At 28.4% G+C, this 27,718-nt stretch overlaps 1 protein-coding gene across 1 annotated transcript; it reads right to left on the bottom strand.

The window, feature by feature from the left end:
* Positions 1-902: 902 nt before the first annotated feature.
* LOC142322913 (uncharacterized) lies at positions 903-19,672 on the bottom strand. The gene is made up of 2 exons (XM_075362001.1): positions 19,272-19,672; positions 903-1,220 (listed from the first exon to the last, which is right to left on the bottom strand). The coding sequence occupies exons 1-2, from the start codon at positions 19,613-19,615 to the stop codon at positions 1,163-1,165; spliced, it is 402 nt and encodes a 133-aa protein (XP_075218116.1). The 5' UTR covers positions 19,616-19,672; the 3' UTR covers positions 903-1,162.
* Between the last annotated feature and the right edge of the window lie 8,046 nt (positions 19,673-27,718).

Below are 27,718 nucleotides of genomic sequence, written 5' to 3'. Positions count from 1 at the left end.
ACGGTAGTTACCGGAGACTAAACAGGAAAAAGATAGAGAGGCACAACGATCCGCTTTTCTTCCAGGAGACAACTGTAAATGGTATCGTTTATCTGAACATGATTCAAATTTTGTAATTCCTCAGTTAGATGATGATGGCCAAGATGGACGCCATTACTATCAGCACCTATCACTACTGTCTAGAAGTCCCAGATTTTCTTGATATTCGATTCCTAGGTCGTTGGATTGGTCATGAAGATCCAGTTTCATGCCACCTCGCTCCCCAGATTTGATCCCGCTAGATTTTTCCTTGTGGGGTTTCATTAAAGATCGTGTTTATGTACCACCTTTGGCTGCTGATCTTGACCTAAAACTTCGAATTAACGCCGCGGCAGCAGAACCACTTCCAAATATCCTGGCTATAGTCCGGAATAAAATCGGGTATCTCTAAATACACTGAAAATTTCTTTTACGTTGCTTTCTCCAACCAGTTTTCCAGTTACTGCCGGGTCTGGATGTGTGTGTATAAGCAAATGCGATTACTGCTACCGGCTTTGCAGATGTAGTGCAGTGTATGTGTAAATGTACCGCTAAACATGTAGTCTAGAAAGAGATTCAGGTCGACCAATCCTTAGATGTATTGTTAATTGAAACCTAACCACCAAAGAACACCTGTACCCAGAGTTCTAGCATTCAAATCCATATAAAAGCAACTGCTTTTACAACGACTCGAGTCTTAGAACTCTCGACTTTGAAAATCAGCTGATTTTGCGATGACGAGTTTAATCACTAGATTAGCCGGGCGGGACAAATAGGTTTCAATAATATAACCGAACTGCAGATTTTTCTTTATATCAAATGCTCCTTTAAAAATGTAATAGTAACATCAATAAATAAAGACAATACATTTTTCTATCTTTTATTCAATAACTAAATAATAAATAAATAAATAACCATAACAAGAATTTATTGTATGATATAATAAATAAAATTTGCACAATTTATATTATAATTATATTATTTATACTAAAATATCACATAATTTTTTTTAAATAAATAAATAATAAATTACATGACTTTACAATTTGTTGATTTTTATAAGGTCATTGACTTTTTGTTGACCGATGTTCTTGATTTATTTTTTTATTTTATTTTTTATAATAAAATTTCAGATGATTTTTTTTTAATGATGAGCCCTGTTTATAAACGGCATTAATAAATTTGATAAACGCAATCTGGACCTGAAAATAAAAAGAAATAAATTAATTAGTATTTAATTAATTAATAGTCGATTATTATTTCTAATAATAAATAAATAATATACATATATATTTCACTACTAAATAAAGAGAACGTCTTTTTTATTTGTTCTCGCTAACCGTGAAAACTACTGAACCAGAGTTTACGAAATTTTAACTATAACCTTCTTATGACTCCCAAAATGTTTACCACATTCAAACCTCACCAATCTCACTACTACATAAATGACAAAAAAGTATAAATAAATAAATAAACTAAAACTTCTTTTAATAAATTTAACATCATCGTCTATATCGATCATTGTCTACATCAATATCGACTTCTTCAGACAGTTATTATGGGATTTATTAAATCTAATGTCATTTTCTGAAAAACATCAATTTGTATTACTATCGTAATATACGTAAAACCAAATTAGTTTGATAATAAGATTAAAGCGAATGACAACCATTTCATTTATTTCACAGCTGAAAAGTTGTGATTCATCCAAATTAATATATATTTTTATAAATATATATATATGTATATTGTATATTCCATAAATTTTATCCGTACTACCGAAAGCTCTGAGAGCAACAGCCCACATATAATTACTAAAAAACTATTTCTCGACAGCGCGGGCGAAGCCGCGATGGAAGATTCTATAATATACTCTAAAAATAAAAATGTAATTAATTGTCTTTAATGATTAAATATATAGAAAGTAACTGTTCAGTATTACTCATTTCTATGTAACTTGTTCCACTATCATAAAAGTTATAATCAAACTAAACGCATTATATCATCCATTTTTCAGTGATACGATAGAGTAAGTATTTAAGATTTCTTTTCAAGAGATTCCTAAACCTATTACACTTTTAGAATAAAAATGTTATCAAAGTTATAGACGGTATCAGAAATTGAACAAAAGTTTTTTTTTTTTAATTAATCAAACATTTATAAATTTATCTTAAAATTATTTATTTATTTTCCAAGCAACTACTGGCTAACCGTTCAAGTAACTACTGGTTGATGAGAAATAGATTTTTTCAGGGTGTTGAGAAATCCAAAAAAATAAAAAAAATTCCCTGGGATTCGAACCCAGGGGCTACTGGATGAAAGGCAAAGTCACTACCATTTTGCCACGGAGATCGGCTAAGTGATCGTTTCAATTCAGAATTATAATATCTTATAATAATATATAATATATTATTAAATAATGAAAAAATTACCCACAAATATCAATGGGTTGTGTGAGTAATGAACAAGGTTCGTGATCATTCACCTATCTACATTTTTGATTTTATTGCACTCTGGAAGATTTTAATAACCTTTTAAACAGGTTATCTATTTTACTATTTTTAGTTTTTACTACTAGTTCACTATTTTTAGTGAAGAACTCCTTTTTTACCAATAATAAACAGTTTATATTATTCATAGCTTTTGGAATAAGTTTAAGTTGAACTTTTGACTCACTTGCATTCAATTATCCCTTGAGTCTTCAAGGGATATAACAAATAATTTTAATAAAAACGGAAGTAGTTTTTTTTTATATTACATATTAGAATGATCTTTCAATTTTTATTAGATAAAAATTAACGTGAATCAGTCACGTAAATCGTGGAATTAACCACTGATATCTCTTTCTCTGTTGATTTTTATCGTGTGCAGTCTTCATGTGAATATCTAAGAACTAATTTACAATTTTTTTCGAAATTCGACCTTGAAAGGGGTGAAGAAAGGTAAAACATTTTGAAAAATAATTGCATATTTTCCCCATTTCTGACTATACTGAACGAGATATTCACTAGACTGAGGCTTGTAAATACTATTCAGATAAATATCTAAAAACCATTTTCGGTTTTTTTTTTAATGTTGATTTTTTAAGGGGTGCGAAGGTTCAACCAGCACAGCAACTGCCACTATTACTGTATGTGCAATGCGACTGGCTGCACTAGCCTCCCGTTATTTGCCTAAAAAACATAAAATTAAAAAATGAGAGGTGACCATACTTCGGTCACCTCTTAGTAGTGTTTGTCGAGTAACATCAAGAACCGGGAAAAATACATTTTTATATGTACAAAGCACGGATAAATAGCTTTAACTACCGTTTTTAAGATGAAGGCCGATCCAAAATTGGGAAAGGAAGAAAAAATCTAAATTTTTTTAAAAACAATTTACCTGAAGAAAACAAAATAAATTTAATTTAGATATAAAGATATTACGAAATAGAACAATAAAGTAAATTTCTAAGAGAACCCCACAAGAATGATTAAAACCCCTACTTATATTATAGTTTGAAAAAAAATGTTTGTTTTTAAATTAAGGAATTTTTCAGTGGTAAATATGCTCATTTACAACCAAAAAACGGTTAAAAAAGAAAAAATTAAATAAAGGTTCATTTATTAAACTGTAAATATTGCATATATACCATAGTTATGTTATTTAAATTCTTTAACTTTAGTCACACGGCTGAATTTACTAAACAAAATAGAATATTACTGACGAGGATGCAATCTCCGTTAATAAACAATAAATCGGCTATCAATTCAACAGTTTAAATCTGATGGCTTATTTTATGGACTTTAAAAAAAATTAAAAAACCTATAAATATGTTCTTAAATAAATAAGAATCTATTCACTGCATCAGTATCATTACCGAGTACTTTTTCACCTTACAAAATCATATCGTTTGCAGATAAGAAACAAATATATTGCCGATAATCAGTTGCTCTTCAGTTAATATCATGAAGAATCTATGTATCAAAAATGTATGCCTTATTTTCTTAAACATTTAAATACTTTCAACAATAAATGTATAAGATAATTTTTACTTTACTTTATAAATTACTATGACCAGAAATAATTAATTCTATTAAAAAAAAATACGAAAAAAGTAAGAATAAAAAAAAAATAAAGATAAAGAATCAGAATACATGAATAAGATAATAAATATAATGTGAGACCACTCTGCCACTCCATGGCAGAGTGGTAGCATCTCGGCTTCTCATCCTGAGGTCCCGGGTACGAATGCCGGTCAGGTATGACACTTTTCATATGCTACAATTTTCTATTTTCATATTTCCACGTACAAGCTTCTTTGCAAACTTCTGTGGTAAATTAATTCTTCAGTAAAAAAAAAGTTACTATTTTGCGGTCAAATGATTAACCAGTAGTAAAAAATTATAAAAAATTGTATTAAACCAGTTAAATTACTAACAAAAAAAATGTATAAAGGTATACTCTTACATTCTTTAATAAAATATCCTTTATTTATTAAAAAAAAATCAAAAGAATATAATGGAAAAATGGATACCAGATTTATTTTGCAAATAAATAGATGAAATTTAAAGCAGGTTAATATACCGTAAAACGTTTTTAAATAAAAAATAAACAAATATGATAAGCGAATATTTATAATTGGTCATGGTTAAAAGTTAAAGCGATTAAATTGAAATTACCACGCTCTATTCAATTGTACGATCAATCAGTTTGTCGACAAAAAAAATTATTTATCAATGTCAATAGCAATCTACTTATGGTAATGTAGTTTAACAGAACAATATTTTCCCAAAAAATAGTGCAGCTATTTATTTTAATCATATTATAACGGAGAATACAGTTAAAAAATATAAGCATTCAAAAAAGTAAAAGTATTAATAAAAATATTATTAAAAAAACAAAAATCCCGACTACTAATTGCACATATCTGCCTAGAATAATTTCGAAAAACGAACAAAAAATCGTTAAACAAATTGTTCTTCTTTTTTTTTACAGGAATTTGTTCAGGATACATCCTGACCCCCTTCCGTAGGGGAAGACACCCGCGACGTGACGATCCCGGTCGCCATACCATCCCCTCCGTTCCTAGCCCTGATGACGTAGATCGTCTTTTAGACCCTATAAACCTGATAGCACATCACAGTCATCAGAATGGCCTCTGTCAGAATACATCCCAACCCTGTAGGGGAAGATACCTACGCCTTGTGACGCTTCCAGTCGCGACACCACCTCCCCCCGTTCATAGCCTTGGTGGGCTAACGGGAGTTATCTTTCGCCCACTAACTTTTACATCTCATAGTAATAAGCCAGGCCTCGTTGGGATGCCACCACTGTAAATGCCTCGGTAGACAATTACATCAGTGATTTATCATTCAGCTTTTGCCTTCGCTTCAGGCCTCATACGGACATCTTGAATGTTCTACATCGTTTTACTCTGAACTAGCTAACCGAGTTCGCGAAAGCCCGAACCTCGGGCCTAGGTCTACACTTTACGGAGCCAATTCGTACGTAAATATTTCATGATAATCGAGGCAATTGAATAAATAACATACCACCAAAAATATTATATGCAACAACGAAATTTATTCCTAGTTCCCTTAGTGAATCTGTCAGAATACAGTAAGATAGTCAGTAATGTGAAATTTAATATTACTGCTACATTTTATGTTGTATTTGGACGCCTGTTAGTCTTAACAAAGTGGAAACCATTAAAATCACCATCTCATATAGCCTACACAGGTACTCGACTACATCATATAATGTAGAAGTAATAATAAATTTCCTATATTAGCTCTGTATCCTGAAAAAAATGCCTATAAGAAAAGAAAGAAAAACTTATTTATTTTTTGGTACTTTGTTTTTTAATTATTCTTGATAAATGTGTACAATTAATTAGTAGTCGGTTTTTTTGTTGTTGTTTTTTAATAATTATTTTCTTTAGCACTTTTTTGTTGTTTTCATAACCTTACCATTCAATATAGTAGTTATCTAGATACAATATTGGTATTTTTTTTAACGTTATGATAATTCAGTACAGTAATTGCAGAATAATTAATTAAAATATTAAGAAAAACAGCTTTAATAATTTCACAACGTCAGTAACAGGAAGAATAAAATAAAAATAGTAATCGGAGCTCGGAAGTACGTGCTACATTGTTTTAATTAAATTCAGTATTTGATGAGAGTAGGAATCTCGGAAAGGTTCTAACTTTTCGTACAATGATGTAGATAGAGATATCACGCACAGGCTCTGACCTCATTATTAATAGCGATGCAAAGCAACGCATATCGGTAACATACAGCGCGCAGGCGGGCGCTAGCCGCGATGCATTTCTGCTTCCTTTTGCTGAGCACATTTCTCGCTTATACCTCGAGAACGATGAATTTTTCGAAAACATTACAAGAGGCAAGAAGTGTTTTGTTTTTATCTTTATATAGAGTGCCACCATTAAAATTTGAAAATAGCGTATTTTTTAAATTTTGGCCCCCAGTGCAGCGTCCCCTTCTACAGATAGACTATTTAAGATAGCCTGTTACTACTCAAAAGTTGGTTGTAATTAGTGGATCTGTGAAGCTAAAGAAGGGAATAAACAAACAAACGTACTTAACAATTAAATAAATTACCACTCCTATGGACGTAGTCGGGTAAAAACATATAAAGTATATTGAAGTTATTTAAATGGTTATTATAAAATATTTTTGGTGAGAAACCAGAATTAAGTACCGATCGATTTATACCGACGTTATTTTATTTAATGAAAATTGTCTCCCATCGGATTCAATTATCATTTTGTTCGTTTTCCTATAGCCTGTAGTTTTCTTTTACAGCATAAATTTTATTTTGAACTTATACTTTATATATATATACAAAAAGGTTTTAACAAAGTACGGCAACCCTTAAATAACTTTGCAACAGATAAACAAAAAAAGACGCATTTTGAAAATGTTCCTACCTCGAAACAATGCACTTTAAATAGGAAATCAGCACACCCCAAGTGTCCAGTGAGAGGCAACTCAAAAAAAGTGTTAAATGGTCATGATAAAGCTGTGAAATCACTTTAAAGGGTACAACAAAACAAATATTTTGACGTAGAACACTTCGGACTACGTAAACCCTCACTAAAAATGACAGTCATTTAAATTATTCTCAATCAGAAGGAGTAACAGTCAGTAATAATAATCTATAAATTCTATAATCTTAGAATAATTCTACTTTTACGATAAAGTTAATCCTATCTAATAAATTAGGAAGATAGAATTAGCGCACGTGTTACACCACCATTATGGTTTTAGTTAATTTAATAGCATGACTTAGCACGTTTATAAATACTAAAGCCATTTATTATTTTTATAATGACAAATGATTTTTGATTATTTTTAGCCTACAATCTAACATTAGTAGTAGTAATAATAATAATAAAGTTTCTTTTTAATCTACCCACTTGAATGACTAAACCCGTTAGTAAAGTCACTTAATAGGCTATTAGCTTAATATTCTGTAAAACTAACGGTAATTTTTTCACATTACGTTGGTAATACTGGAATAAAATTATATTTGCATTTTATAATACCATATTTTTTTTCTTTTTGCTTGATTAATTATTTCACTATAGAAACTTGTACATGGGAATATGGAAATGGAATTTTATAGTGTATGAAAAATACCAAGCCTGACCGGAATTTGAACCCGGGACCCCCGGATGAAAGGCAAAGATGCTACCACTCCGTCACGGAGATTGGCATATTATGATAAAATATTTTAAATGTATGGAAGAAAATCTGTTGAACAAAAAGGTTAAATTAAATTCCTTTTAAACAATAAAATAAAAATTAAGAACTAAATAAAATTAAAGTAACGATATATTTTTAATCAAGTTGTTTTAGTTAGAATAAAAGACTAAAAAATTATATTTCCAGTGCTGAGAGTAACAAATCATAATTACTATTCGATATATCAAATTTTTTAATCAATTTTTATAAAATATTAAATATATTCTTCTATAAAAAAATTATAGTAGAGTAATAATCCAAGAATAAAATAAAGACATTTTAAGATTTATTTATGATTCAACAAGGAAAATGCTACTAAATGACATTGTTTTATCGCTAGAAGGAAAATTATAAAATCTTTTTTCAGAAGTATTTTTTTATTTGTGGTAATAAAACTGTAAAGGACAAATGATGTAAGAAAGACATTAAATGCAGGTTAATACAAGAAATAAGAGATTTTATGCAGAAGTAGTTAACTTTTTTCGAATACGTAGATTTGTCAATTAAAAACATTTTAAATTTATTTTCCTCAACAAAATATTACTTTATTTTTTACTTTTTTTAAGCAAATACAGGGCTAATTACAATATTTCGATGTTATATGAATTTTATAGAGTGTACGAAAAATACCAAGCGTGACTGGGATTTGAACTCAGAACCAACCGGATAAAAGGCAGAGACATTACTATTTCACCACAATAGTACCGGAAAAAAATGGAGAATGAAAATCAAAAAAAAAAATCCTGAAAACAGTCTGATAAATTTAAAAATTATCAGATTATAAAATGAATCGAAGGAAAGTTTGTGGTAACGTCTCAGTAAAAGAAATATCATATTTTAACAAACCCAAGGAATAGTTAATTTAGAAACTGAAAGATATTTAATAAGTAAAACCTCGAGAGTTAACCAAGGATTAAATTAGATCTAATTATTACGATGTGGATAGGCTGAAATTAATATTTTAGTTTTAAAAAATTGGAAATAAAGTTACATAACTTTATAATTAATTAATTTTGTTGTTATCCCTTAAAATCAAATTATTTTTAAATAATATATTCTACAACGAGAAAAATTATTATTAATTAAAATGGTACTAATACATAATTATATATACAATATTATATCTATAATATAAATAAAATAGATAATTATATAATGGAATTATAGTGTATAGTACCATAATGTGCGTGACAAAATTATCTCACTATTCATACAGATAAATCCAAATTGCACGGCAATCTCTCTCTAAACAATTAAGTTTTTACGTAATAATAATTACGTTTTTTTTTTAACTGTACTAAGCAGTGTAAGATGAAAGCAAAACTAAGTTCGAGACACAAAGAAATATATAAGAAGTTCATAGTTACTTCCCCTCCTTTTTCATTCTCATTTACCAGAAAAGAAATTATAAAAAGAAAATTGTAACATATACTGCAATTAAGGATTAATGAAAACAAAACGATAAATGTAAAATGGTTTTATAAAATAATTTCTTAATTAAAAAACATGAGAAAAGAGTAAAATGTAAACAAAATTTATTTATTTACACTTACTCCTGACCTCCTTGGTAGAGGGGTAGCATCTCACTCTTTCATCTAAAGGTTCTGGTTCAAATACCAAAGATGAATATTAATTTTCTTATGTTACAAAATCTCTACGCGATTCTTTGTTGTAAGATCTCATATTACATGGATATACCCACTCAAACAAAATATTTTTTACACAGATTTTAACTAATTAATTATATTTTATTTTAAATGAATTTTTTATGCTAAAATGTTAAATTATCAATTTTAAATTAATATTAAATTATCAATATTTCTAATGTGGCATACAAAAATTTAAGGTGTATTGAACTCAAAAAAGTGATTTTGTACAAAAATTATAATAAATAAATAAAAACTTTTACCAAAATTGTACAAATCATTTTTACTTTCTCGGCTAATATAGCTAGAATAGCTATTATATTAAAGGAAAAAGTATGATGATCATGTCAAAAATGGAGTATCGGATTTTTTGCAAATCTTTAAGTTTTAGGGTCCAACTAGTTCATCTAGAACCAAACATATATGTTTGTGCGTTGAATTGCTTTTGTCCTTGTATCTCAGAATTGACCGAACCGATTTTTTCAAGTTTAACTCAAATATTTCTATACATGGAGCACTGATCATATTAATTTTTTTTTTTAATTCTTTCAGGGGGATGTAGTGAAAAAACTAATTTTGATTTTCTCCAGCGGAATTTTAGAGAAAATTTATAAAAGCAAATTTATTACTTACCATGCATACAAAAAAATTCTCAAAAAATCAACCCCTAACTCTTAAAATTAAAATATATACTTCTGTTTTTTTCTCTTCCTCCCTTCGGTTTAAATATTTTTCAATAATTTTTGTAAGTTTATACTTCATATATAGATTTATCAAGAAATGAATACAATATTCTTAAATTATTGACCCAGGACCTAAAATGGAGAATATTGTTTTGAAATTTTTTTTCTAATTTTTGCCTTTATTGAAGGGGGATGTTAGCTTTAGAGAAAAGTTTAATTATGTAAATTTGCTTAACCTATATATGAATATTTTTAGGAAAGTTTTTCCTAAAATGTACTCCCAACTTCTAAAATAATATTTTTTTTTTTTGTTTTTTGACTCAAACTCTTTCGATTTTTATTATTAACAGCCGGAAAAATTATGCAATACTTTGTCAGCTCTTTTTTAAGATTTAGCTTTAAAATTATTTAAAAAAATGGTCCAATTATGAAAAAGTGGTAACTTTTGAATACAGTATGTTTATGAAAATCAACTGAACAATTTTCAAGACACATGAGTTCCAATTTTTTTAAGATCGACAAATTTTGTTTTAATTTTGATTCGGTTTCTTGAGTATATAAAATGGATCTATCAAAATATTTTTCAAACAATAAACAAAACAATTTTTTTTATAAAAAGAGTATATCAAACGATGAAGGCCAATTTTGTGAACAGCACTAAAATATAATATTCATTAAAATATAAATATTTACATGATAAGTATAATATATCTGATATAATTATAATGATAAAGATATCTTTTATTTAAGGAGGTAGAATAGCTTAAAATCGATTCATCAGATGACAATAATTAACCCCGTTGGGTATGACCTGACCTAAATTCACTAATTATTTCTATTGTTTAATACAATGTAACATCTTTTTGACTTCTGAACAGGATAAGATACTATTTTTAAAAAAATACCTAATTATTAATCTAGACAATTTTATTTATTTATTTTTATTAAATATTTATTTTTAATTCTTTAAAATAAAAGTATAATTTTAAAAAATATACGCAAATAAAATAGGTATACAAGTTTCATATGATTAAACAGAATGGCTCTCCAACTCAAATTAAAAACAAATAAATTAAAGCAGAGCAGATCATAAAATAATCAAAAAGATAAATAAATTATTTTATTTAGGAGCAGTAATAACCCCAACAGGTCTAGAAAAAAAATGAATGAAAGTAGAGTACAGAAAATGGAAAAAAGTTACTTAATTGGAAATCTATACAACAAAATATCCATACAGTAAAAGCCAAATTAAGACACTACAAAATATTAATCCTTCCAGTAGCCTTACATGGTTCAAAAGCACAACAAAAATTCTTCAGCAAAACATTAGCAGAGTTGAAAAAAAGAGTCCTCAGCAAAAATGTACGGTCCGAAATATAAGGATGGAATGTACCAATTAAGAAAAGCGGAAGAGTTATATCAATAAATAGAAAATATTGAATCACCAATGAGAAAAAGAAATATAAAATTTTATATATATATTACATCTATATAGAATGAACAATAGCAGATTGAAAAGAAACATTTTTAAGTGGATAAATGAAAAAAAAAAAAAACAAATTGGTTCAAACTGATTGAATAAGAAAGACCTTGAGGAATTAATAATAAAAAAGTGAAAATACATTTAGAAAATTGGTTGATGAATCTAAGTTTCAAGATAACCTAAAAGAAATCTTAAATGAAACGATAAAAGCGATAAGAAGAAAATTCAAGCAGAAATAATAAGGAAGGCTTGGAAAAAGAAAAAAAATCCAAATTATGTAAACGTGGTCCGAAGATGGTCTGAACATACAAAAAAATATATATATTTTAAATCTCAGTTGTAAAATTTATAACCTGATTATATTTTATAAATAATTTATTATATTATAAAATATTACTTAAATAAAAATTATTACTATTATTCTAAACGATTGTACTAGTCCCAGGTTTGAATCCGTTCAAAATTTCACAAAATACTCTAAGGCAAAAGGTAAGGCTTTCCGGAAGGTTCTGGGTTTAAATTCCTGCTACAAGAAAGCATTTTTCATACGTACCAAATTAATTTCTTTTGATAAAAAAGATAAAATAGAAAGATAGCTGTATTTCAGCCTAAGCCTAAAATTAATATACTCTATTCAATAAATGTATAAACTAAGAAGGTATACATTGAAAACATTTAAATAATAAGAAAATCCTCAATGATTCACTCATAGTAATTCTTTATTTTTTTAAATACCTAAAAAGCTGAAATTTAGAATTATCATTCATCAGAAAAATTTTTAATTAAATCAAACCAAAATTATTTTTACATTCAAGAAAAAAAATATTTGTATTTACTACCCTTAAAAGATTAAAATTAAAAAGTTTAGAAAAAGACAAAAAACTAAAAACGGAAGAGTTGGAAAAACTTGAATCTATTTAGTGTATAACCAGATAGTTATATTGGTTCGATAAACTGCCATTTAAAAATCTTTTCAAACTCATCCCAAAGGGGATAAAAATCACATTTAAATAGCTCATAAAAATCCTTACATAAATTTTATTAAAAAAAAATTATTTGGAAAATTTGAGCTTCCCGCATTCCAGACCGCCTTAGTTCACACACGTTAGTCTTTCTTTAAATTGTTTAACTTTGTTTATGTTTTTATTAAGATTCTAGTTTCTTGCCTTCGCATTTCTTGTGAACTGCTTTTTTTTCATACAAATAGGGTTTTTGTTGCCCTACAATAATTTTTTTTTCTTCAGTTATTTGACTGGTTGATGTAACTCTCCAAGTTCCCTATCTACTGCCAGTCGTTTCATTTCGGTATACTCCCTTTACCCCACATCTCTAACAATTTGTTTTACATATTGCAAGAGTTGCATGCCTGCACAATCTTACCCATCTACCTGTTCCTCCCATTCTTGGAATAATCCTGGAATAGTCGTAATATGTGACCTACAAGTCTGTCTCCTCTTTTAACTATATTTTTACAAATGCTTCTTTCTTCATCAATTTGCCCCGACACCTTTTCATTTATCACTTTATCCACCCATCTAATTTTTAACATTCTCCTACAGTACCCCATCTCAAAAGCTTGTAATATTTTTCTTCTCAGTTACTCCGATCGTCCAAGTTTCACTTCCATGTAAAGCTACACTCCAAACATATACTTTCAAAAATGCTTTCCTAATGTTTAAATTAATTTTTGACGTATGAAAATTATATTTCCGACTGAAAGCTCGTTTTCGTTTATTATTTGATTGTAATAGAATTATAATGTACTTAACGTACATTATAACAAAAAATGTTCATCTAAAAATCAGACATTATAAAACAGTAATTCTACCCGAAGTCTTATACGGATCTGTTTACAAATCTTCTCTAGTAAAGTAATATTTAGATTAGAAAAGAAAATCCAAAGGAAAATATACGGCCCAACGAAGATCAACAATACAGACTAAGTACCATGGAAATTTATTAAAATCTAGAAATAATAGAACAAACAATAAAAAAAAGGCTAGGATTTTTGGTAATATCTACATAATGGAAGATAATAAGATTGACTAAACAAATATTCAATCATTTTGATAAAATAAAAATCAAACCTAAACGGTTCACAGAAATTTATAAAGATCTTAGAAGTTTAGGAATCACAAAAGATAAAATAGAAAATAGAGACGAATTTAAAAAGTTAATTCATAAAAGGTTTCAGAAAAAGAAAAACAATCTAAGCCTGAAAGAAAATGGACGGAAGAAAGGAAAGAGCCACAACAAAAAAATCAGAATGAAAATTTTGAGAAAAGAAAAAATCTAAAATTATGCAAACGTGACACTTAGGTAGTCTGAACGTAAAAAAAGTAAGAATGGCTTCTAAAAAAAAACACTATATGACGTAAAATAATAATAATACTTCCTGACTTTTTTTTTGTTTCACCTTTTTAAATACGGTGCCAAATTAATAGTCGGTAAGTGTTGATTGATTGATATTATTCAAGTCATTACTTAACAAATTTAATGAATACAGCTTTGATCTACTTTAAATCTAATGAAACATGATAAGATTTTTTACGATAATTAGAGATGGTAATAATATACTATTGTAGGATTAAATAATAATACTTTGTTATGGATGTATTTAATCCAATATTTTAATATTAATAGATTTTAGTAAAGATAATAATAAGTATAATATTTTTAAATCTTAAAAAGAAAATTTACGACAGATAATCTAGCAAGAGATAACTTAATAGAATTAAATCAAAAACTGACAATTCAAAGAAGAAATATTTCTTATCCAAATTTTCATTTTATGTTGAAAAATAATACAATTTTAAAGTTTAAAACATTAAACTTTTTAAAAATGTTAATAAATTTGTAAAAATCTTATTTTAAAATTCTTTTAAATTTAAAATAAAAATACTTTTATAATTAATTATTCAAGAATTAACGTCATTCCAAAGTTCCAAAGTTATAATTATAACTATGGAATGAAGTTAATTCTTCACTTACCACTTAAAATTTTATGTAATCTTATTTCTCAATTCAATTTTTATAATAAACAATGGAACAAACAATTTGATTGTAATAGAATTATAAAGCTTCCGATTTCAAGTTATATAATAATTTTACTAATCAGAATTCACGATAAAATATAAATTTAAAGAACAATAAAAAGTTCGGTTAAACATCAAATTTTGAATGTATTTTTAAATTCAAAATGAAAAGAGTAAAAAAGAAATTTTCTGGAGTCATGGCTCCTTTCCAATACTACATTATTCGTACACTTCAGAAAAAAATCTGTAAAAAGACAATATTTTAGAAAATTACCATTAAATTTGATTTTTTTTTCTTTTTACTTCATTGAAATTCAATTCAAAGTTTTCTATATAGAAAAAAGTTGACAGCAAAAGTGTAATACTTTCCTGGAATTGGTTATTTATTCTAATATAGTGGAACATTATGATGAAAAAATTACTCAAGATTTCTTTTTTAAAATGGAGAAATTTATGATGAAGTCTTAATGTAAAATTATCATTATACATTAAAATATGGTTTATTTAAATAAACCAAAAAAGGTTTCAAAAATTGAAAAAATTGTTCTTTTTTTGGTTTTTCTGCTATCCCACCTCTAAAATCACCTTCCAACAATTTTTTTTTAATTTTTCTACATTTTCTATGTTAAATGGAAGAAACTTAAAAAAAGATTTCCATTAAAAAATTAACAACCAATTAAAAGTTACCAAAGATTTATTTTTTGGTGATAAGGGGTGGGAGTGAATAAAGATGAAATTTTATTGTAATATTATAACTAAGTTTATTATTTAAACTTTTAATAATACTAAAAGTTTAAATAATCCAATAAAAGTTTTTAAAAATTCAAAAAAATCGATATTTTGTTCTTAACATAAAATGAACTTGTTTGCAAACTTTTGAAAAAATTGACCCCCAAAAACCCCCTGGAGATATTGACCCCAAACATTTACCAACAAATTGCCCCATACACACGATCTCTGTACAAAATTTCATCAAAATCGGTTTATCCATACGTTCATACGAACGTTACCCCCTTTTTATATTTTTGGGGTTCCTGGGTCATGAACATTGAGAAATTCAAAAACCTATACCTCATTTTTTGATTCATTAACATACTTTTCTTTCTGCAGCATAGCTCTAGAGCTACGATGCTAGGATGGTAAAAGTAAACAAGTACTGGACATAGATGAAGAGATGACCTAGTTCATTAACATTAATGAGGTGTGTCAACCTTTAGTAGGTTGATATCAAGAAGAGCAACATTTTTACGAGCGGTTAAAAAAATCAACTTTGAATCAACTTTTTTAAAAAAATTTAAACTGGAGTTCCAAGTTCTTTTATGGCTATTTTTTATTTTTTTTTATTTGTAATTTACTCATTGATAAATCTTACTTTAATGATAAATCCTAGAAAAAAGATTGTGTAAAATCAAGAATTAAATATAATAAATAAATTTTCCGCCTCATATAATGAAAGACTTTTTGTGATTTTCACGCTAAAGTGGGTACATTAAAAAAAATACAAAGAGAAATACACATAAAGTATAATTTAAACAACTTTCATGGGAAAATTTTTTCATCCAAATCTTTTTATTTTGTCAAATTACAACAGGACTATAGAAAGAATATAAGTTTTGGGAAGTAATGAATTGGTTGTATATCTGTTATTCCAGAAACAGATTGGAAGTCCCGTTGACACTCTGTTTTTCCTGTTTTGAGACAATGAATTTTACTGTGTTTTTGGTAACTGGCCGAGTGGTCTATCTATAACCACCAGCTTATATGAATTAAAAATGTAATGGGAAAATATGTTTCACAAAGAAAAATAATTCCATTAGGCTGGATCAGCTGGAGTTATCCCTTATAATGAGTACCTTCCTCTCGTAGTTAATAAATGATAGATTTTTTTTTTTAATTTTTGGCGTCTAATTTCCTCTGGGTACAAAATGTTTACGATTTGTACCCTAATATATTTTAACATTAGAATTTTTAATAAATGTCGTAAGAAATTTTTCTTAAACGTCAAAAGAAAATTTCAACTCCATCTCACAGAAATAGTTTTGTTTTATGATTTATTCGCTGGGCGAATCTTTTTTTTTGATAAATATTTCGAAGAAAAAGAATCAAAACAAATACCGATCTCCGTGGCGGTGAAGTAGCGTCTCGTCTTTTCGTCTGAGGGTCCCGGGTGCGAATCCAAGTTAGATATGGCATTTTTCATACGCTACAAAATTCCATTTTCCATATTCCCATGTAAAAGCTTCAAGGCTTCTGTGATGAACTAATTCATAAATTTTTTTAAGAAAGAACTAATATCCAGAGGACACCGGTTAATGGAGTTGGTTAATGCATATCTATGATCCAATTATTTTTTGTTGACCTCTTGTGTGATTTTAGTTCAAGTATATAAATCCTATAAAGCACCAGAGAGGTGTAATGGTCAATGCTATATAAAATAGGAGGGTCTTTCATTTCCCGTCAGAAGAGAAAATGTAAGACAATGTATAGCAGTAGAAAGATTAACAGCGTATACAACAAATCTGATTCACCTCCCATTACGTTTTATAGAAATTAGCTATCAAGTTTTATAGCTTAAAGCATTAATAATAAAATAAAACGAAATAATAAAAATATATGTTACAAAATTATAACTGTAACTAATTATTTTATCAGTAGTAGAATAAAACTGGTCACTAGTCCTCTTGGTTCACTGGGTCACTAACTTGTTAAACATGTTAATTACATATTCACTTTACATCTACAACTGGAGATAAAATATTTAAAAGTAATATAAAAAATTATAAATAAAAAATATTTCAAATATTAGATTACAGTAATTATCACTTAACCGTCTCCGTAGCAGAGTAGTAGCGTTTCTTTCTTTTATACTAAAAGATACAAGTTCGAATCCAATCAAGTTTGGAATTTTTTCATACCATACAAGTTCTATATCTTGTCAGTGTAAAAAAGGGAGCAAAGGTAATTGTAATTGAATGGTAGACCTGGAATTATACCGGAAAGAAAAAATAAATCACTATCAGACTATGGTGTAATTCAATAGTCCATGATTTTATGCCTTCAATTTTTATTTTTATTTTAATAGAAATCATAATAAAATATACTTCATCTCACTATAAAAACATCATATATCAGTTATAACTTTAAAAAACCTAATTTTAAATTATTAAACAATAACGCAGTATAATAACAAATTAAAATTTGAAATTATCGAATAAAAAGCTGACAACAAAGTTGTAATACTTTCCTGGCATTAGTTATTTATTCTTATATAGCGAAAAAATAATTATACATGGAAAAAGTTACCTAAGTTTTCTTTTTGGGGTGGAGCTAATTTATAATGAAGTTTTATTGTAAAATTATCATTATATGCTTAAATAAACCAAAAAAGTTTAAAAAATGTTAAAAATAGTTCATTTTAAACTTTGATTGACTCCCCGACCCACAATATTGCCCCAAAGTATTTTTTTTGAGGTCAGTTGCACTACAACTATGCCTAGGATAATATACACAATTTCAGTTAAAAAATTTGCAATAGGTAAAAAGATATATTTTTTCATTTTTGGGGGAAAGAGTGGGAATTTTATCACAAGATATTTTTTTAAAATGGTAAGATAGGCATGCATGCATGTACTGAGATTAATGTAAAGTGGGACTATGTTTGCAAAATTTTGGGAAAATTTACTACTAAAAACTATCTACCCCCTGGAGATATTGAACCAAAACTTTTATCACCAGATTTCCCCATATACACGAATTTACAAAATTTTATCAAAATCTGTTTATCCAGTCAAACATTATTAAGCTTCAAACACACCAACACATGTGTATATGGAAGTACGAACATTGCCCACTACTTCTTTTTAGTGGGGGTTCCTAGGTTATGAAAAGTCGAAAAATGCAAAAAAAAACCATACCCCACTTTTTTATTGATTACCATAGTCTTCTTGCAGCATAGCTGTAGAGCTATGATAATAGGAAAATAAAAATTATATCTTAATATTGTCAGCTAGATAAATTATTTGGAATAATTCTGAAATTTTACCGCCATCTAATATAAAGATCAAGCTCAAATATAGTTCAAGTTAAATCATAATATCTCAGTCTACTAAATCCTGAGATAGTGTCATTAATAAATTCTAAAGTGATATTTTTTGTCAAATTATATATAAGAAAATAAACATATATTTATAGTGTTTTAAATGTTATTCCAATAATTTAACCATCGAATTCTGAATCATTATAAATAAAATAAAATTATTATAAATAATAATAAAATTATTATTATTATTACTCATTTGCCTTACGTCCAATATAAAGCATATTTAAACTGCAGGTACAAAAAAATGTACAAATAGAAAATATTTCACTGCTTACTTAGATAAGTATAATATTTAAAAATATATGAATAAAGTATATTTTTTAAATTTATTATTTTAATATTTTATTCTAAAAAAAAAAAACAAAACATTATAATAAAAGAATTTAACAACATTTTTTAATATATGTGTACTCTACATATATATATATATATACATATATATATATGTAGATATATATATGAAAAGAGATCAATTTTTTTAATTAATTTATTTGTCTATAAATAAAAGTAGTAAACTTTATTAATAATTAAATAATAAATAAATATTGAGCTCACCTTTTTGTAGCGGCATTTCCAGCAGTTGTTGATTGTTTGTTACATTTTCCTTTACCACCGGGTTTACATTCCTTAGGTAATTTATCTGGATCATCTAAAGGTACATTGTCGCTAGGGGTTGGATTTAAAAGTTCAGAACCGGCAGCTACGCTAAGTAATGCTTCGGCAGGTGCAACGACTACCATTACGTCATTAAGATGTATTCGAAAATTTTCTGAACCGTTTTGTCGTTGATCGTAAAAAACATCTTCAAAATCGTTATCAGAACTCGGTGCTGCTAATATAAGCGCAACCCCTCCGATTAATACACCTAATAAAGGTACTAATGGATGATGCTTTTTCATGATTGTTATGAAAGGAAAGACGCTATAAGAGTGGCCAGATGTCGATGATACGACCACTCTTTATATCTTGACCTAACGGATTCAGAATACGTGCAACCCGCCAAGGTCACCTTCGTACGTTGACGCTTTGCTTTTATCCATCGAATCCTATCCCTCTTTTAATATTCTTTAAACTACAGTAGTAGTGGTAGTAGGCTGGAAAAATAATCGATATATCTATATCTAAACATCGATTGATTGATCTATCTATCGATAAATAAATGCTTTCACAAGATCCCATTTAAATTTTTTCCCAAAACATCTCATAGCCGCATTACTCACTATTGTATTGAAAAACTTCATCGTCATCTGGCACAGTAAACGATCAAACTATTTACTCCTTTTATTTAATATTTTATTATTTTAATAAAAAATAAAATAGAAAACTAACACACGTTACAGGTACTACTACAACATTGTTTGTAGTTACCTACTTATCTTATTTTAAAATATTTCTTCTTTCCTAGACCGCCGTCCTGCTCTATTTTTCCAGACGCTAAGAATTCTGTAAAAAAACGAACGATTCAAAACATTTAGATTAGATGTTTATCAATCAGAATATTCCATTTAATTAAAAAATATTATATAAAGAGTAAAAATATTTATAGTTTTCTTTTAACGGTCCAAAGAAATTTCTGCCGGACGGAGCTACCTATCAATTCTAAAATATGTTGTTATAATTTATATAATTATTGAACATACAAATATTCTAATTTTCATGGATATGAAAAATCCCGGAAATCAAACTCATATTTTCAAATTTTATACCCAGAATGTTCAAATAATCACAATAATTTTGATTTTCAAATTATTTTTATGTGTTGTTATATCATATATAAAAGATCTCATGTGGACACTACATGACTTCCTTGTACGCCTATTAAATTTCGTATACACATTTTTTTTTTAAATGAAAAATACATAAAATTTTATTTCATTAATAACTTCTGATATTTTTTCGTATTATTTTTTTTTATTGAATTATTTATTGTAAAGATTTTTTTTAAATCAGAGGTTAATAATTGTTAATAAATCAATATACTTAAAAAAAAAAAATTAAAAAAACGGGGATGAAATCGGATTTGAACCGATGTGCCTTCCCCTTGTAAGATCCATATATTTCATTAATTAACATTTTATTTAGCTATAACTCTGCAACCAATGGAAATAAGTACCATTTATGGTATCGTCGAAAAGCTCTCAATGAGAACTTATTACTGCAGTTTAAGAATAAGTTCAAAATCCAATTTTTTCAGATTTTGGGCTTTTTTGGACACTTTTGGTCAAGTTGATTGCAATCAAAAGGAGAGATGCACATCTAGATATTACAATAGTTCTAAATCCAAAATTTCAATATCCTACGGCTAATCGTTTTTGAGTTATGCGAGATACATTTGTACGTACAGACGTCACGCCGAAACTAGTCAAAATGGATATTTCTGCTGAAACCAGAAAACCAAACATTTTCGCGATCACAATATTTTCTTTACTTCGTACGAGGAATTTTTTTTTTTATTTCAACTTTATTGATTTGGTGATTCAAAATTTGATTTTCTAATTTTTAGATGAAATAATACGATATACTAATCTAATAACTCATTTGTGCCTCTAAGGATCATTTTTAGGCATTACTACAAGGTTCTTCTAAATTTATTATTATTACCGTATTAACCTTAACTTAATCTAACAAACTTAATTTTTTCATTTTCTTTTCCCAGATACAACATTCCTTCAGTTTACCTCATCAAAGGATACTTATTTTTATCCAACAGTCAAACCAATTCAGTTTTCTTCTTCGGATGTTTTCAATAATACGTCTATCTTCTACAATCTTCTCCACGATTGTCTGATTATATACTTTTTGAAACGTGAATAATGACGAGTTTTATTTGGGTAATGGTAGTACGACATATATTCTAACTGTATTTATCTATCATGGTCTCCCATGAAGTTTACTGAACCATATTTCGGCCTGTAAGCACTGACTAAGATATCACAATCAATTTAAGTTCAAGCATCTCCTGATAGTAAAAAATCTGGCAATTCATCATCAGCTATCATCTCGGTAAAATTACAAGCCATCTTTTTGCATCGTATATTTTGTCGTACATTCGAAAACTATAATATTTTAAAGATAGAAGCATCTTCGATAAGATAGGAATAGTTATCATAATAGTACACCTACTGTACAACTGGTAGGACTATAGTAATTCGATTTTGTGTTGCCAAAAGGTACTAAGAAAAATAATTAAATAGTTGGCTGACTTTCAATGCTTTTTAACTTCTTGCGCTGTTCTAGGTAGCACAGTGTCAATACTGCATCTCTCACAGCGTTCATTGGTAGAGTAAAGCATGCATTACAAGATAATTGATACTTCTTTCATTAAGAATGCTTTAAATTGCATGCTTTGAATCTATGAATTGTCTATTCGTTATTAAATAAACCTTTTATACCGCCTAAGGAAAAGATGAATTAACCATTTCTAAACCAGGGTAGTCCAGTTCGAGATTTCAAACTGGACTAGCCTTTTCTGGTTACCCCATTAAGAGCCACCACTGCTCATGAAATTCATTTTTCTTATAAAAAGAACCCTTTGTATTATCTCCATGTCATTATGAGCTAACATCCTGACCCCCCCTAGGGATAGACACCCGCCTTGTGAAGATCCTGGTCGCCACACCAACCCCTCCGTTCGTAGCCCTGATGAGCTTTACCGGAGGTCGTCTTTTAGACCTTCTAAACCTGATAACACAACACTGTCATCAGTTTGGCCACTGTCAGGATGCCATCGATGCAAGTGCCTCGGCAGACATTTCCATCAGTGTATTTACGCAACCTTCTATCGCATTTGTATGGCCTCTCCAACCACGACTACCTACCATAACTTACAACACTCAACTATCAAACAAACCCATTCACAGAAGCGCGATCCCCGCGCCTTCATCTAACACCGAAGGTTTTACACAAAACTCTTCTTACATCCAACCTCATTTAGACTATGCACTTAAATCATTCATTACTTGACTGATACTTTATACACCAAAAATACTATCTTCATGCCAACAAAATAAGTGTTGATGGCAACAATTTGTCCTAAAATTCAATTTTCTCAAAGTCCTTTTGATTTACTTAAATCAAGAAACAGATTCACACATTTAATAAACCTCTAATGAAAGCATGCCCTATCTCTCTCTACTCTGGTCCGGTTTTGGGAGCAAGGTACTGTCAAATTACACACACGAATCGGAAGAAAATCGTATAGGAAAGTCCCATCTATTCAAATTAAGGCAATTAATTATAGGACCCCAGTTCCAAAACTAAGTAACATTCTATATCTCTAATTGATTCTTTACATTTTTTCCAGATCCGATATTCCAACACTTCTTTCATTTTCTTTCCCTAGTATTATCACCATACTTTGCCACTCTTCAAACAAGGCATTTTGCCAGCTCTTCCTTAAATTTTTATTTAATACCGCGATTTTCTCTTTATTTTGAAATTCGCGTGTAAATGGTAGCCTGTTGCTTCCAAAATGAATAGGTCTATATAAACAAATAATCAACTATACTACATTTAAAGGTGTCAATATCTCCCTTCCAATTAACAAAACGTTAGTCTTTAAAAGATTCAAAACGTTTTTCCAAATTGTACTTTATATAAAATTTTTAATTTAAGAATTAAAACATAAATTTTTAAATTAAAATCCCAATTTTTAGATTGTTTTTAAGATTCCATTTAGTAACTTGATTAGGTTTTGATCAAACATTTAAAATTCATAGAAACCTTCATAAAATTTTGCCAAATATTAATCTGACAAATATTTTGCCAAATTCGGTATTTACATTACGTTCGTGAAAGATACAAAATCGACGTGTAAGTCATAAAAACTACTAAAAAGCTAGCAGTGTTCAAGCAGAAAAAATCCGTAATAGAAATAAATATTCATGAACGACCAAAATTTATTACCTTTAGTGTTTCAAGAAAAGGATCTGAACCTTATGTTGAAACAATAGGATCTGAACATTATGCGGCACCATTTTGGTGAGAGACTGGTTGATATTGAGGTGCAATTAACTAAACCCTAAGGTCATTTGTAGTAATTTTAATTAATTTATTATTATTTATTGGCTTCCATTAGAGGCCAATAGGCGACAATATCAAAAAATAAATGGTTGAAAATATTACGACTACTATTACACTATCTCCTCATCAACTTCGCCAAATAGCAATCCAGCAGTGCTCTACCTTACAACAGTCCCACATTCTACCTTATTTCTATTCTTTGAAAGTCTCCATGTGCTTTCAATCGTCTGGGTACGTGCTCGTTTTTGTGGATCTACGAAATTATATGTGTATTTTACAATTTTATGATTAAAATTTTACAGTAAACTTTGAATGCCCCTTTAAGCGCGCCATTCATTCGAAATTATGGTTTTACCTGGTCGTGTTCTTTGCTTTATTATTGGAATTAAACTTTTGGGGCTCCTGTTTTCCACCGTAATCATAAAACACAATACTCTACAATTATTGTGGAAGAACACACCCAGGGTGGTATTTCCTGCGGGAGAACCCGCAGGGAAACGGTCTATTCAACGGTCTATTCGGCCGTTAACCCTTCACCACCAATTAAATTCTGTTTGCAACAATATGGGCATAAACTTTGCGTAAGTAATTTGCCCATTTAACCCAAGTATTGTTATTTATTTCTCACTCCTCCGCGCAAAATTTTTCAGTTGACAATTCCTTAGCCGAACAATAAATAACTAAGACAATTTTAAGGAAAGGGACTTTACACCTGTTAAAAACGTATCGCTTCTTAATCGTTTATATTGTCTGCAGTCGCATTTTGAACAAATCCGCCGATCTCATACCGCCGTCCTTAAAATCACATCATGAATGCGATCACGCTTCTCGGAATTTTTAAAATACCATATTCCTGAAGGAAATATATCTCGGCGTCTTCGTCTTGAACACGTTCGATTAAACGAATTAAATTCATAAGTATAATAGTACAAAATACTAAAAATAAGAAATAAGCCTACGATATCCACAGTCTGGAAGCAAAACACAACTTCAGTTTTATTATTTTAACATGAAATACTAACGGGAAATGATGCCGTGGCTGATATACAAATGATTCATTGTTAACTGGTTTTTAAAGTGATGTCACATAATGGAGAAATCCAAAGAAAATTCTTCTTTTGACCAAAATTTAGAAAATTTGGTGAAATCAACGAAATTGTTTCAGATTTCGTCGTTACAAAACAATGAATATCCCATTTTTTTATAGGGAAGCCATTACAAATAAAGCTTTAGGGACAGCACAAGATTTATGAATTCATAACAAAGAAAGCGTGGAATAGTGTGTAGAATCATAAGGAAATTAAAAATGAGTCACGGGCGTCGAGGTTGAACAATGCTATCTTAGCGTAAACCTTCTGATTTATTGAAAAATTGCTCTTATCAAAGATTTGTTATAAATTTTGTAAAATTCATAAAACTATTGGTAATATGTGTAACGCTGACCGGATACCATTTTTTAATATTTCAATCAAACGTAAAATTAGATAAAAACGGAAATGAAATCAGCTCTTGTTAATCAATATGGAACGAAAACTCGAGTGATACTTGCTGTCACAATAACTGGTTATAAATTACCAAAATACATTTTTCTAAAGAGAAAAAAATCTTCTCAAGTAAATACTGCTGGCAGCGACTATTTTTCGAGTACAGGAGAAAACCGTAAGATGTAAAAATTAATGGACGACTAGCTCGATATGGTATAGTGGAAAAAGATCAAAGAATTACCGAAGATTAAGATTTATGTATTTTCGATACATTCTGTGGCCATACAACGAAATTATTGTATTTATACTAATCGGAATGACATCTCAGCTGTAAGTTCTCGTTTTCGTAAACATTTTAGAAACGACATAAGGATGAATTATAACGACTGGTTATATTTTTTATGATTAACACTCCACTAAAGCTCTAAGTTGTGCCGTAGGAATACGAAATTCAAACCCGAGACCACCGGATAAAAGCCCAAGACGCTTCCAATCCACCACCTACAATCCACAGATAGATCAATAGATCGCTTCAATGAGAAGGGGAAAGTAAACTCTAAATCAATCATTTAAGGATTCAAAATGTATTAAATATTTAACATATGTCTGTGTAGACAGGACATGAAATTCTGTGAAAAAGGAAATATGAAATAAAGTTATGTTTTCTTTAAGTACCATTGATTCGAACGATGAAGATTGTTAATTAAACCGAAAAATTATTTTTAAATAAAAAAAATTCAGCTAATTAAATTTGTACTTTTTTCTATTTTTTTTCTCAATTTAATTTTATATTTTACAAATTATTATTTTCCGCTATTTTTTAATACTAAGTTGTTTGTATTATGAATTATGATGTATACCCATGATCAATAAATCGAATTTAGTACCCTTTAGAATGATTATTTAGATTTTATAATTTTTAATGCACGATAAGCTGCTCCTTTTTCAAAAATTTGTTGTAAATTATTTGTTTACGTAAATTATTCCAATTAATTAGAGGATTGTATTTTATTACAAAAAATACAATAAGTGTGTATATGAATACGTGCGCGCCCGTGTGTATATATATTTGTATAATCTTAAGGATTTAAAAAAAATGAGAGATCAAGAAAAACCTCTTGCGTAGTTCTGCGCAAGAAGACCGACTTTTCGTTATTTCATTTTGTTTCCTTTTGCACCGCTCAAACACATATACACCTAATCATCATAATCCTCAAAGTAGATAACGTTACCTGAATACAGCGAACAATATTGCTAATAGATACCGCAGATAAAAAAAGTCAACGTTCCAACTTGCACCATCATAAAGAATTACGCTTCCAACTTGCTCCGCTCAAATTTTTTCTACCTTAAATTGAGCGTATTTTAAGAAAGACTCAAACAACCTTCATCAAATGTTTACTTGCACAACTTCAGATGCATTACTACAGCATATCTAAATTTCAATGAAATTGATCTAGTGGTTTTGGAGATTTTTGAGCCACAAACGTTTATACATAGGCCTATAAATAAATATATAAGGAAACCACAATTTAATTGAATGGTATTTTCGTACCCCTCATACCTCAAAACATTAAAAAAAAAATCATTTCCCTCCATTACCACCATGTAACCGAAAGTAATATCGTACTTTAATTCCAAAAGTCTGTAAAAACAGGGTAAAAAAATCCATTTTGACGGTTTAAAAATTAGTTAAATATAATTATTTTTAAATATTCTCTAATTATTTTGATTATTGTTTTAATAAATATTAACAATTAATATTTAAATATGCTCAATATATTAAATATTTTAAATCAGAATTTACATATTACTGAAATAAGGTTTTGATTAAATTTCACAGAAAAATATATAGTCCAACGGATGTTTTCTTACATTCTTTCTTGTGTGTTTTTTTATGATTACTAAACATTAAACCATGATAGTTCTTTATGTTTAAAAATACAATAGTTTTAATATAGACTGAACTGACCTAGGCTAACGTGATAAATTATATCGAAACTATAATAGCTTACTTAGTAAAGAAATGCTTCATAATTTTATGTTAGATAACGTAATAAAATTTAATTTTAAATACTATTACACGGTTCCAGATTTAACGGTCAAAATTTACTTTAAAAAAGATTATAAAATTAAAATGTTTTTTTTAATAAAATGTGCTTAGGTATATTATATATATATATAAAAATTAATAAATAAATTATTATCTATGGAAATTACATTCTAGTTAGTGAAAAATTTACGTTGTTAATTAATAAAAATAATTGTTTATTTTGTTATCATTTTATCATTTTTAGACAACAATGAGTTTAGTTAGATATTGTAAGAGATTTGTTTTTGATTGTCTATCACAATAATAATAATAATATTGATTTGGATATCTGTGGAAATCATTCTAGGATAAACTTCAGACTGTAATAAAAACTGCTTTACATCAAGCAATTACATCAGGAAAATCGGTCTTGATTACTCATAAACTGTTAAGTATTTAAGTAC

The sequence above is a fragment of the Lycorma delicatula genome, chromosome 4 (genome assembly GCF_047948215.1).
Source record: "Lycorma delicatula isolate Av1 chromosome 4, ASM4794821v1, whole genome shotgun sequence".
In the NCBI taxonomy this organism is placed as follows: Eukaryota; Metazoa; Arthropoda; class Insecta; order Hemiptera; family Fulgoridae; genus Lycorma; species Lycorma delicatula.
This window is presented reverse-complemented; position numbering and strand designations above follow the sequence as displayed.

Coding starts and splice junctions, on each gene's coding strand:
- LOC142322913 (XM_075362001.1), bottom strand. CDS start 19,615: ATGAAAAAGCATCATCCATTAGTACCTTTATTAGGTGTATTAATCGGA. Junction 1,221..19,271: donor GGAAATGCCGCTACAAAAAG/GTGAGCTCAATA, acceptor TTTTATTTTCAG/GTCCAGATTGCGTTTATCAA.